General features: G+C 46.4%; 1 protein-coding gene across 1 annotated transcript in view; it reads right to left on the bottom strand.

The window, feature by feature from the left end:
* Positions 1-14,266, bottom strand: part of CD177 (CD177 molecule) — a 99,323-nt gene extending 85,057 nt beyond the window's left edge. The window contains exon 1 of the mRNA XM_074314226.2: positions 14,035-14,266. Coding sequence (XP_074170327.2) covers positions 14,035-14,236 — 202 coding nt within the window. The 5' untranslated portion in view covers positions 14,237-14,266. The remainder of the gene's footprint in view (positions 1-14,034) is intronic.
* Between the last annotated feature and the right edge of the window lie 219 nt (positions 14,267-14,485).

Here is a 14,485-nt window from a genome sequence, read left to right on the forward strand (position 1 = left end):
ACAGCATTGCCCATCTCCCAAGAACCAGAGCCCACCGTGGCAGCTGCTTGAGGCTATGGCTGCAGCTGCTGCGCTGCCCAAATGGGGTGTGGGATTGACTCCAAGGGCCAGGGAGGCCAAGCTAGAATGGGTCTCAGAAATCACCCCCATCCATCCCCATTTTATAGATACAACTGGGGAAACCAACCACAATGTGAGGGGAAAGAGAGACAGGACGCATGAGAGAGAAGTGGTTTGAGGACATGTGCACATTAGCTTAGTGTTTAGAGGATGCCACCTCTGTTCTAAGTGTATTAATTCTGTGAACAAATCCAGTATTTAGACAGCTCGACGAGGAGATTCATAGGATATTTGTTCAGGAATTAGGTTTGAATTTTATCAAATGTGGTTGATGTGGTGAATTACATTTTAATATTGAAACATATTTGCTTTCCTGATATAAACTCCACTTGGTCATGATACTTTTTGTTGGTTGGTTGGTTATTATTAATTCTGGATTGGGTTTCACGGATATTTAATTTGATTTTGTATGTATATTAGTAAGTGAAATTGGTCCATATTTTCTTGTCTGGTTTTAGTGTCAGTTATACTAGTCCCATAAAATGAGTTAGGGAATGTTCTCTTTTTAAACCTTATAATTCTCTGAGACGGTTTGTTGAGGATTGTCTTTAACTGGAGATTTGCTAGAACTCACCCATAAAGACACCAGAGCCTGGCACTGTGTGGTTGGAGGAGGGAAAATACCGGCTCTCACTGTAATTTCTTTAATGCTTATTGCTCGATTCATATTACCCTTTTTTTTTTCTTGAGTCAGTTTTAGTTTACATTTATCTAGATAATTGACCATTTAATCTTGGTTTTAAAATATATTGGCATAACATTCATGGTAGTCTCTGGTAAATTATATAATCTCTCTTGTATCTCCCTGATATGTCCTCTTTAAATTTATATCAATATATCAATCAATCGCTTTCTTTCTCCCAACACCCCGGTTTGGAGGTGAATGGTACAGGGTGGAGAGAAACACGTAACAAAGACCCTCTCCGTGACCAGACTTGAACCAGGCTCCTCTGAGCCTCTGGTCAATCACACCTGACGTTGGGTTCTGCCTCCGACCCTGTAGCATCCAGATTTAGCAAGAATCCTGCTGAGTCAGTTTAGCCAGAATCCCCCACCCTTGATATCTGATCACCCTCCATATCTGACCAAATTCCTCATCCCTCACTGTCCTCGGGTGATATCTGATCACTCTGGCCCGACTTCAGTAAGAATTCTCTTAAGTCAGTTTAGCAAGAATTACTTTCCCCTCTTGGTAATTTTCCATCCCCTGACGGCCCCACCCTGCACCCTGGCTATAAATCCCTCCTTTTCTTTGTTGATTCAACATTGAGCTCAATCTCTATTCCCTGTTGCAAACCCCACTGTAGGAGTCCCTCTGGACAGAGTGCGTCTTGCCACCTTTCACAAGTGTCAGGACAAGTTTTTCTTTAATACATGTAAACAAATAATTACAATATGGTTGATGAGTTCTAAAGAAAGTACACAAAAGGGGCTCTGGGGTCACAAGGGAATCAAATAATTGCATTTTAGGGGGGTAAAGGTCCAAGAGTTGGGAAAATATAAGAAAAGTGGTAGTGCCCAGGCTTGATGGGAAGTTGGGAGCAGGCACCGCTAAACACTGTTAAGGCCAAACTGCTGGCGGTGATTTGGGGCAGTTCAGTGTCACTCAGTCACACAATGTGCACATCCTACGAGTGAGCAAACAGACTTCTGGACATCACCTCACAGTAAAGCACAAGTACAGCGTGTTAATCTCCACGGCGTTTGCTGCAGCCGAGTCTGACTGATCATTGAATCAAAGGCATTTACGTCCCAGACACAGCAAACAACAACCGAGCGTTTTCTGCGGCGCAAGGCTCTCCCGTTCCTCAGCCTGTGATTGAGGTGTTGCTGCGAACCCCGAGCTCAAGCCTGTTCCACATTTCAGGGTTCCATCCTGATGACGAATTTTTGGGGTCACTTAGGACCTATATTTATTTACAAATGACAAACCCAACATAAGCTGACATTCACTGCAGAAGGGCTGTGTGAGCTCATGGAATTGGAAGTCCGGCTGCAAGCTGGGCTTGGGCATGAGGTGGTGTGAGGTTCGCTCCAACAATCTCACTACATCTCTTGACAGTAGGTGACATGGTCGTCCCCAGATTAAAAAAATAATCAGTGGTGGCTATTGGCAGTGTGGCGGGGAGAGGAGGAAGACGCAGTAAATGTCGACTTTGGACTCTCCAAACCCCGCCTCATTTTGTTTCCGGTCCCTCCTCTGTTCTCAGTGTTGTGTGCACTTCATCCTATAGACATAGGTGTTGATGGTGGATGCTTGAGGAAGGTGCTTGGAATTTTAGGGACCAGTGACCTTCAAGGACGTGACCCGGGATGTGGCTCCTGCACCCTTCTCAGAGAAGCCTGTAGAGACGTGACGTCACGCTGGAGGATGACAGGCCCCTCCTCTCAGCAGGTAAGGGCAACATTCTGATTCTCATTCAGCCCCTTGTGGGGGAGTCTTCATCTCCTCAGAGGTCAGAGGCTGTGGGGTGCTTCAAGGGCCCACAAACCTCATAAAGTCCCAGACTCATAAAGTTTGGGTCTAAAATACAGGGACCAGGGTGTCTGAAACCCCAACATACAGAGAAAGACACATTCTTTTCCCACTTGGGTAAAAGACTCTTCTTTTTAAAGTTATAAAGGGATGCTCTCAGTGGGTTGCTTCTGAAGCCTTATTGTACCTGTCTCTGAGAGATTTCAAAGCTCCCGTGTGGCTAATATAAATTGGGGGTAATTTTGTCTCTTGCGTGTTTTTCCAGGCCCTTATGGTTCCCCTTATTCTCAGGGAATCAACTCTGGAAAGCAGACGTTATATCCCAACCGAACCCAGAAGAACAGCGTTGCATGATGGAAAGAGAACCGTTCCAAGAGGCATGTCTGGGTGGGAACCTACGGCTGAGAGTTCTGGCAGGCACCCTCACGTCAGTACTGACCAGGGAGTCACCCCCACATGTGGCTGCTGAGCCCTTGAAATAGGGCAAGTCCAAATGGACACATGCTGTGAGTGTAAAACACCAGATCAAAGGTGTAGAATGAAGAAAAGAGTGAAAATACCTCATAAATAATTTATATTGATTACATGTTGAATTATAATATTTTGGATTAAATCAAATATAATGACATTAGATGAAGTTCATCTGTTTAGTTTCACTTTTAAATGTAGTGTATGACACAATGGGATTTATAGATGATGTAATACAGAATTGTACACCTGAAATCTATGTAATTTTACTAACAATTGTCACCCCAATAAATTTAATAAAATAAAATTAAAAAAAAAAAATGTAGTGTATGAATTTGCTAGGACTACCATTACAAAGTCCCACAAACTGGATGGCTTAGAACAACAGAAATTTATTATCTTGCAGTCCTGGAGCCCAGAAGTCCAAGATCAAGGTGTCAGCAGGGTGGGTTCCTTCTGAGGGCTGTGAGGAAACATCTGTTCCATGCTTCTCTCCTAGCTTCTTGGTGTTCCTTGGTTTGTGGCAGCGTAATTCCAATCTTCATGTGGCCTTCTTCCTGGGTCTCTGCCTCTGTGTATGAATTTCCTCTTTTTATAAGGACACCAGTCATATGGATTGGGGTCCATCCTAACGGCATCGTTTTTTAGCTGATTACACCTGCAATGACTCTATTTCCAAATAAGGTCACATTCTGACGTAGGACGTAGGACTTCAAAACAGGAATGGGGGGAGGGAGGGACAAAATTCAACCCACAATGTAGCTACTAGGAAACCTAAAATTGAATATGTGGCTTGCCTTATATTTCCATTGGACAGAGCTGGGCTAGGTCGTCAGTAAAACAGCGATGCCCGTTGACCTGGATCATGATGGGGCATGTTCACGCATTCCATAATGACTCCTTGAGGTTTACTACATGGTCCATCACCAGAGATCAAGCATAGGATAGTTAACTGAAGCATGTTTCCCCCCTCGAGGCACTTGCAGTTTAGTGAAGGAGGCAGAGAACAGTCAATAACCACACAAATATTTAATTGCAAAGTGGGCTAAGTGCTACGAGAGACAAGTACAGGTGTAACGGTCTTGAACTTCACCTGTGCCCTTGCTCCTGGACATCAGCGATGGTTAGAAGCTCGCCCATCCTTCTATGTTTGGGAAATGGCTGACTGTGAGAAACATCCCTTCCCCATAGGAGTTAGATAAGACTTGCGACGGCACCTTGTTTTCCTATGACAAGGCCAGACACAGGCCCCACAAATTCCCACGCTTTCTCTCATGAATGAGTTCTGGTTTATTCACTGAGCAGCAGGAACCATGAAAAGAGCCTCATTGTCTGACCTACACTATGAGACAATCCTGGTGCATCTCCGACCTTGACTCTTTCCACCTGTCAGTCGTGTCCCGTTGATCTCTCTCAGAGTCTCTAAGGTCTCAGAGAGAATCGCAGTGTTTGATGCCAGTGGCAGTGTGGATAAATGTGCGCTTAGGTTACTGACACCCTGGATGCTACATGTTGCTACTGCAGGCTTTTAGCTACCATTTTTTGTGTAGTCATGTGTTTTTTTCATGTGTTCCAGACACTGTGCTAAGCCCTTTACACACATTACCTTATTTAATTTTTACAACCCTATGAATTAGATGCTATTAATTCTTCCATTTTTCGGATGAGAGGCTAGGTTGACAAAGGGCATATTGCAAGTGATGGGGAGAGCAGAGACCTAAAACTACCGGTGTTCTAGCCTGAGTCCATAAAACCCACAGCTTTCCATGTTCTTTATTAACAGTATGTCTGTTTTTCTTGATTAGACCTACATTCCTGGAGGGCAGAGGCTGAGTGTTATTTGGGTTTGAATACCGAGCATGTGACAACTGGTTATGGCATATGAGCTTCAGACTGGTGGACGTTTAGGATTTGAACCCTCCAAGAGAAGTGAGGAGAACATTTCTGGTTATGGCAGCAGCATGTTCGAAGGCCTAGAGTTGGAAATGGGTGTGGTTCGTGGGGTTGGGGAGGCAGGCAGAGCAGAGTCTCACCCAAGTGGAGCAGTGGATGTTTGTTGGGGCTGGCAGGTGCCATGCTTGAATGCACTGGGGTATCCTGGGTAGTGCTCTACACACCAAGCAGAGGACATGTGAGCTTTATGCAGTAGCCACTGGGGACAAGGACATTGATGGCAGCAGAGGTAAGGAGTTCAGAAGAGAAACTAGTGGACAGCAATCTAATTCCAGTTAGAAAGCTTCAGCTTAAGGGAATAAAAGGGAAACCAACCTTAGCTTAGCACCTGCTTAGTACCAAGTGTCGCGCTGGATCCTTTTCTGCACAAGGCCACACTCAGCTACAGAGCCCAAAGAAAGATGTTAGAGTAAAAGGATCAGGAAGGGGCTGTAGCCTGTCTGATTTCATGGAGGTTGAAAGCATTGATGACAGAATTTGATTACACATCTGCTTCACTGCAAAACGCATTTTCTTTTTATTCAACACGCCGCCTTTGCTGGCTCTGTTAAAGGTCAGGCTTCGGGGAACCAAGAGACATTATAAATAAGTCCATTGTTTCAGGGTTTAAGAGTGAAATAAAAGACTGGGGAAGCAATGGGTTAGAGAGGTTGAAAGAAATTAGCCCATCTTTATGGGCAGGGCAAGTAAGGATTCCATGAAACAGGTGTCTAAAATATTTCACCTGTCTAATAGACATCTCAATGTTTTACATCCCAAATGAGGTTCTTGGATTTTTTTGTCCCCCCAATGTTTTTCCCTAGTGTTCCCCATATCATAAATTGGTACCACTACCCCCCCCCCCATCAAGCCAAAAGCTTAGGAGTCATCCATGATTTCTCCTCTTTTCCCTCAACTCCTCCCACATCCAATCCATGAACAAGTCCTATTGGTTCCACCTGACAATAGAGCTGTCAATCTTTGGTCCACTCTTTCTTTCCACCTCTGTTGCCAGCAGCCTCATCTGAGCCACCATCATCGCTCCACTATACTTCCGGTCTACCCAAATCCAGGCTCCACAAAGTAGAGAGAGTCATCTTTAAAACTTCATGTAATATCTCACTCCAACCTAAGACTTTCCAGTGGGTCCCTGGTACTCTTAGACTATACCAACTCCTTCACATTGCTTAAAGTACTTACGTCATCCACAACTGTCTCTAAACTTATGTCATCTGAGCCAAGCACTGTTCTAAATACTTTACATGCATTAGCTCATTTAATCTTCACCACAGCCTTATGACGTAGGTATTAACTATTAGCCCCATTTTACTTGTGGGGAAACTGAGGCGTGGGGTGACTAAATGACTGGCCTAAAAATCACATAGTCTCACCATTTAAATGGTAAAGGCTAAACTTTCCCATGGTCAAAATGGCAGAGTCAAAACTGTAGAATGGAGCGAGTCTGTGTTCTTTAGCTCTTACTCTTGTGAATTGGGACTCAGGAACCACCACTTCTTTGCTCAGCCATTGGGAAAGGGCTAAAGAGAAAGCCAAAGAGGTGACTCTCACTCACAAACACTTTATATTTTGTCTGGCTCCAGTCTGAAATATTTAAATGGCCAACCATAATAATGACTTGTCATTATTGAATCTGCTCTATCCTTACAACTAATAGGAATGGAATAGCTACCCGAGTTTCTTACTATAGGAACTATATAGTGAATATATTCATTTGCTAGGCTGCCATGACAAAATACCATAGACTGGGTGCTTGGACAAAAGAAAATAACTTTCTCACAATTCTGAAAGCTAGAAGTCTGAGATCAAGTTGTTGGCAGGTTTGGTTCTCTGAGGCCCTTCTCCCTGGCTTCCAGGCGACTATCTTCTGGTCGTGTCTTCACATGGTTGCCCTCGGTGTATTGTCTCTGTGTCCAAATCTCCTCTTTTTATAAGGACACCAGTCAGATTGGAGTAGGACCCATTCTAATGACCTCATTGTAACTTAATTACCCCTTTAAAGATCTTATCTTCAAATACAGTCTATCATACTCTGAGATACTTGGGGTTAGGGCTTCCACATGAGTTTGGGAGCTACAGTTCAGTCTATAATGCTAATTCTTAAAGGAAATGGTTCCAGTAATTTAGAAAACCAAGAATTTTCAATTTACAAAGCTGAATTGCAGACAAGAAAAGTAATTGGGAAAACTATTTCCAAAGAAAAAACTAAAGAGCAAACTTAGGGGCCAGGAAAAAAGTGATCTTACCTGAAAGTGGTCAGGTTTTTGAAGGAGATTCTAATATAAAGTTGGAGGTGGGGATGGAACATTCTAGAGACTGTAAAAGTCTTCAGCACAGCCAATCAGATCATGAGATAAAAATGTAAAGCTACAGCAGTTATGATCACTACCATCTACCCCTTAAACACTGATTAACAAGATTCTCTTGGTGAATTAAGCCTGATCAGCACAGCTCCTGAGGTAGGAGGCATATTTCCTTAGTGTTTAATCAGACAAGCGACATACCAGAAGCAGCCCTACTGTCATTAATGTAATAGGATATTCTGCTTTTTCTCAACAGCAAGATGTAATAACACAGCTGGACTGGGTAGAAAGCTATAGTTTGTCACAACCAGATGGTCTTTGTGACCCTTATTGGGTCTGGGATTTGATTTCACCCTATTTATAAGCTAATAAGTTAGCCTGTTACTGTGGGTGCTGGCAGAAGACACAAGACTCCTGGGTCAGAGACAAAGGACACTCGACAAGAAGTATGAGCATCTTGTTTGTATTTGTTCCCTTGCTTCCTAAGTTCCACAGCAATGTTAAGGGGCCCAGATGGATGCTGCCACGTAGTGGGTCTACCCCACAGCTCAGGAATACGGAGCGTGGGGAAGCTGCTGCTGTGCAGGAAGGAGTAATACACCTGCTCTTTGTGCCAGAGGAAGACACTACGTCCCTCAAGGTTTCTCACTGCAAACACAACCCTGAGCAAGAGCAGGTAAAGACAGTTAGGGCCTTACATTCTTGAGGCACCTAGTGAGTACATGCAGGGATACTCAGGGCCCATCATGGAGCTTTTCCTACAGTCTACGGCTTGCTGAGGTGGCCCTACGGAGTTCTTCCGGTTGCCTGAATTGTCAGGCAAACAATCAGTGGGCATAGTGTCAGTGACAGCGAGGCATGCAAGAAAATGTAGGAGAAACAATTATTTTAATAAAAGTGAGAGTTCTGGGTGACGTAGAAGTGCAATGAGTTTTACTCATAGTCACCAGTGGTGATAGAACGAGGACACTTGATAAGCTCTGATGATGTTAAATGTGAGGTAGATTACAGGAAAATTCAAACTTTTAAAGTTTGCTTCATATCAACAAACTGAGAATTATAGTCAGAGATAAGGCAGCTGGGAGTCCATGACCAAACTGACTCTTTTGTCCAAAAGATACTTCTAGACTTGTTTTTTTTCATTCTCTTGCTGCAAAGCATGTTATTATGCAAGCCAATGATGCCATCAGAAACCTATACTAAATTACGTGTATCTGGAAGGACTTTTTAAACGTGTAATCTCAGATAATGGCAAAGTTGGGTAGGTACCCCGTAGGTCTAATGTTTCAGAAATCTAACCCAACAAGTTTTTCTGGGATGCTGGTCACCGAAGAAAACTGGCAATGTTCCTTAGGCCATGGCAGCCCTCACAAAACCAACGTTCCTGTCATTTTTTTTTCTTTAGGTCAGCACAGGACCTTCACAGTGAGGCTGAGGGTTCCCTAGGACACGGCTGGGCACGAGGCTCCAAGGAGCAGCAACCATTAGCTTCATGAGATGAAAGTGTGCGTGGTGTGCGGTGCAATCACAGGCGTTCAAGAAATACCTTAGGGCCGGCCCGGTGGCTCAGGCGGTTAGAGCTCCATGCTCCTAACTCCAAAGGCTGCCGGTTCGATTCCCATGTGGGCCAGTGGGCTCTTAACCACAAGGTTGCCAGTTCAATTCCTCGAGTCCCACAAGGGATGGTGGGCTCTGCCCCCTGCAACTAAGATTGAACACGGCACCTCGAGATGAGCTGCCTCCCGGATGGCTCAGTTGTTGGTTGGAGTGAGTCCTCTCAACCACAAGGTTGCTGGTTCAACTCCAGCAAGGGATGGTGGGCTGTGCCCCCTGCAACTAGCAATGGCAACTGGACCGGGAGCTGAGCTGCGCTCTCCACAACTAAGACTGAAAGGACAACAACTTGAAGCTGAACGGCACCTTCCACAACTAAGATTGAAAGGACAACAACTTGACTTGGAAAAAAAAAAAAAAAGACCTGGAAGTACACACTGTTCCCCAATAAAGTCCTATTCCCCTTCCCCAATAAAATCTTAAAAGAAAAAAAAAAAGAAATACCCTAGTACATATGTTATCAGTCGTGTTATTGTGCATAATTGTGTGGGGAGAAATAGTGTCTGAGGGAGAAGGGAGAATAAGTCTTTTGAGTAAAGGGGTGTTTGCCTCTGCCAGTACACAGGTGATGGTGGATTTGTTTTTTGTTTTTTGTTTTTTTAAATATAGTCAAGTTGCATGAGAAAAAAGAAACAAAAGATACTCAGGACAAAATGCAGTTTGAATTATTCTCATTCTACTTGGGCCAGTAAAGTACAGACATTCTATTAATCACAATATAACACAGAAAACAAGGAAGATGGGGGAAGCAACTAATTAGTTATGACCTGCCCAGTGACTTTCCTACTCTTTAGCTGTAACACACAGGGTAGTGCTGCCACAAGCAGGGCAGCCAGGAAACAGCACTCCAGGCTGCAGCCCAGGAAGGCGCTGGATGAGCGCAGATCTCCAGTCTGTTGGCTGTCCCACTGCCCATCAGGTTCATCCACGTCTTGTAAGTCTAAAGACCTCAAGGCTCAGGTCAACATGTAAGAATCATGTCACTCTGGATGGACTGCACACACCACTCCTCTCTGGCCTCTCATCTCAGCTGGGACCATGCTCAACCAACCAGTTAAACCATTCACTCTCCACCATCTTAAGTATACAAACAATTTAAAAGTATAATTCTGGGCTCCACGCAGGCTCACTCTGCATATATCTCATTTTATTAAAGGTGTTTCCATCCACCTACATAGTTGTTCAAGCGAGAATCATGGGAGTCACTATTGATTCTCTCCTCGCCCTCCTGCCCCACATGGAATCCATCACCAAAACCCTATAGCTCCCTCTGCAAAGCATTTCTCATATTTCTCCACTGCTTTCTTCTCCACTATGACCAAGGTTCTAATCCATCATCTCCTACTTGGACCTGGCAAGGTCTAACCAATCCTCCAGTGTATTAGGTTCCTGTCGCTGCTAGTAACAAACTATCACAAACTTAGTGGCTTAAACAAGAGAAATTTATTATCTTACAGTTCTGTATATCAGAAGCCTGACACAGATATATCCAGAGGACAATCTGAGATCTTTCCCTATTTAAAGATATCTCCTGGGGCGTTCGGATGGATCAGTTGGTTGGAGCGCGAGCTCTGAACAACAGGGTCGCCGGTTCGATTCCCACATGGGCCAGTGAGCTACACCCTCCACAACTAGATTGAAGACAATGAGCTGCCGCTGAGTTGCTGGAGGGGCGGCCGGATGGCTCACTTGGTTAGAGCGTGAGCTCTCAACAAGGTTACCGGTTCAATTCCCGCATGGCTGTGCCCCCTGCAACTAAGATTGGCAACTGGACTTGGAGCTGAGCTGCACCCTCCACAACTAGATTGAACGACAACGACTTGGAGCTGATGGGACCTGGAGAAACACACTGTTCCCCAATATTCCCCAGTAAAATTTATTTAAAAAAAAGATATCTCCCTATTTAAAGGCCATTAGCAACCACAGTGCCATCTGCACTTAACTCCCTTGTTGCCATGTCAAGTAACACATTCACAGGTCCTGGGGATTAGGGTGTGGACATACTTGGGGGCCACTCTCCTGGCTGCCATACCCAGCTTCCTCTCTCTCCTCTTTCTGGTCCCTTTTCCACCCAGTAAGCAGGGTGATAGCATTATAATGACATCATCATGTAAATTAGATCAAATCAGTCCTAGAAAACAAATCAATCAAACAACTAATAAACAAACGCTTTAGCGACTTCCCACTGCACTTCGGATAAAGCCCAGATTCCTTCACGTGGCACCCAAGGCATCGCATGGTCTGTCCCCCATGCTTTAGGCACACTGGCTGCTCCCAGTTTTGAGCAGATGTGGATATGGGCGTAGGGAGGGAGGGTGGGTCTCCAGGTTGTTTCATTCCATGGAATAGATCCACATTACCATTAATTTTTTGGTAAGGTCATAAAGATTAAATCTCCTGACCATTTTATCCAGGAAGACAGCCTTCGTGTAGCTATTTATACACGCTGGCCCTGCTATGGTGATTTGCAGTGTCTGTTCCAACAGCTTTAGGCACAGCGTTCTAAGTTTAGACCAAAACACATGTGAGTTATTGTTCCAGTTACCCAAAACAGTAACAGATACATGCTCGTCTGAAGTCCCCAGTGTTGCAGAAGGGAGAATAGTAACTGACCTGTTCCTGCTATTTCTGAGGGGGTTCACAGCCAAAAGTGGTATTTTTACCTCCTGAGAGTCCAGGTAACTCTACATAATTGCTTGAATACGGTGGTTTAGTTTTATAGATTAGGAGGAGGAGGACAAGTTTGCAAATCTCCTGTAACCCCTAATACAGCAGTGATCTGTCCTCCTGGGAGAACCTCTAAATTATGCTATTTAGGGAAATGTTGCTCATATTCTCACTGTTCTTGAGAATTACCTGAGGGACTTTTTGATGATGGAGATCCCCAGAGTCCATGTTCTTAAGGCCAAGCCTGAGATAAATGGGGCTGGGGTGGAGATGTGCTGTCCTTCCAGTGGGAAGAGCTGGGGGCGGGCAGGCAAATGGGGGGAATGAGTCATTGTAACGTCAGGAAGGTAAGAAGGTTAAGAAGAGGCATTGAGGGCGGACAGGTGGCTCAGTTGCTTAGAGCACAACTCTGGGCAGTGGGGCTGCCAGTTCGATTCCCACATGGATCAGCAAGCTGCACCCTCTGCAACTAGAATGAAGTCAATGAGCTGCCGCTGAGCTCCCGGGTGGACAGACGGCTCAGATGGTTGGAGCATGCCCTCTCAACCACAAGGTTGCCGGGGTTCGACTCCCACAAGGGATGCTGGGCTGTGCCCCCTGCAACTAACAACAGCAACAGGACCTGGAGCTGAGCTGCACCCTCCACAACTAAGATTGAAAGGACAAACGACTTGGATGGAGCTGATGAGTCCCAGGAAAAACACACTACTGTTCCCCAACAACAACAAAAAATGTCCTGGAAATACACATTGTTCCCCAATAAAGTCCTGTGAAGAAGAAGAAGAAGAAGAAGAAGAAGAAGGATTGATCTACAAGATGAACCTGTGTGTATCAGATGCAGAAGGCCTGCCCATGAACCCTTGCATTTAAAATAAATGTTTGTTAAAGGGCTCTCAAGTCCCCTTACCTTGAGACTTCACACGTGTCCAGGGCCACCATACACACACACCCCTAAACACACAAACGTACACACCACACACCTCAGGAAACCCACCTGGTCATGGACAACACCAGACAGTCATCAGGAGCAGAGCAAAGAGAGCCAACGGCCCTGAAGATGTACCCGATCAGCAGAGACTGCAGTGAGGGCGGTGATGGGGCTGAGGGGTGGGGGGGCTGCAGGGAGCAGGGAGGGCACCAGGGGCTGGGGACTGCCGGCCAGGGGGCACTATTCCATACAGAGAACACATCTCTCTGCAGCAGCGCACACGCAGAGGGTCCCCAGGGCCCAGCAGCCAGGGCCTCCCACCAATTCCAACCTTGCACCAGGGCATGCAATTTGCAGTCGGTGCCCCAAATGGGTGGCACTAGGCTGATGGTGGCATAGGAAAAAGCATCTTAAGAAAATTATCTCATAGGAGTTTCTCTTAAATTCAGGATCATAAACCGTGGCAACATTCCTTAAGTATGAATCTACCCCCGAAAATGGACTGTCGGTGACTGGACTCAGTCAGGAGCTCAGTCCCAGCACCTGGGGGCTGACAGCTCCCTGCCCCCCAGGCCTGGGCCCCTCTCTGAACCACAAGAGCCTTTGATGCTCCCTCATTAAGGGGGGAGGAGGGTCTCTGTAGTGTCCTCATTCACCCTCCACCTAGAGACTCTGGGCAGGATCTGTTGTCCACTCTCGGTTGTGATACTTAAACTACCGACCTCTACTTCCGTCCTTCAGCCATCCCCAAATTGTAACAGGCCCAGCAGGTGCCTTTGTATGTGATTTTGAGGGGAAAGTTCTCACAAACAGTGGCCCTCACCACCTTGCCCTGACCTCCACCCTCAGTGCCTCATCATCACCCAGCAGCATTGGGACACTTTCTTTTTTTTCCTGTAGTCAGATGCTTTCCACCCAGCGGGGAATGTGTGCCTCTCTACCCTGTGTACGGGGGTGACTAGTAGAAGTGGACAGAGTGAAATCGCTGGAGTGTTCACAGATGATCTATATGAACTGATAAAAGTTGAAAATCATAGGAGAGCCTACGTAAAATCCACTTCCCAAGCTAAAACATGAACTATAAGCAGCTTTCACCCTGTCCTTAAGAACTAAATTGTAAAGAGTGACATTAATAATAAACCAGAAGAATGAAACATGCATCCCAGTTACCGGTAAAACTGCTATCTCTTTGTCCCTCAAAGAGCATTCCAGGGGATTCCCTTCATTTTTACCACGTAGGAAGGGGATGCCTTCCAGTCAGCATGTCTCCCCACCACCCTGACGCAACTGTCGATCTGTAATTTTTGTGACCTGATAGAAATTAGCCTTTCTCCCTTTAAATCGCAACTACAAGACTGGAAGCAGCTCCTGAGCCAACCACCCACAGCCGTGTTACTGGGGTGCCACAGCGCCCTGCAGTCTGAGTCCTCGCCCCCCCCCACCCCTCCATCCCCCCCCCACCGCCCCCCACCCCCCGGCCTGGTGTGTCCCAGGCAACATCCTACAACCTTTATGCCAACCGTCACCGGAGCCCTGTGCGTCTCGCTCAGGCCGCATCCGAGCACTTGGGAACCTTCTGGAAGCCGAGTCACCGTCAAAGGCCCACCCCACCGCCCGCTGCTTCAGGACAACAGCAAGAGCGCGGGGCCTGTGCACGCGCGAGTGCGCGCCGCCGCCCCGCGCCCGGAGTCTGCGCCGCATCCAGGGCATCCAGGGTGAGCACCGGGTCCCGTTCGGTGCCCACAACCACCCGTCAAGATGCGGCGGGACTAGCACTCGCCAATCCCGGCCCGCGGCGGTCACAGGGGCTTGGAGGCGCGTTCCCACCAGGAGGCCCAAATCCCATCCCCGCGCCATTCGCTCCGCTGCGATGGTTACGCGAGGCTTAGGGTTTGGTCAGCTCCGCACCGAGAGCGGTGTGTGGCCCGGGGACCTCAAGATCGCTCTTCTGAGAGCGGG

Source organism: Rhinolophus sinicus, chromosome 8, assembly GCF_057876585.1.
Source record: "Rhinolophus sinicus isolate RSI-liver-muscle chromosome 8, RSI-T2T, whole genome shotgun sequence".
Lineage (NCBI taxonomy): Eukaryota > Metazoa > Chordata > Mammalia > Chiroptera > Rhinolophidae > Rhinolophus > Rhinolophus sinicus.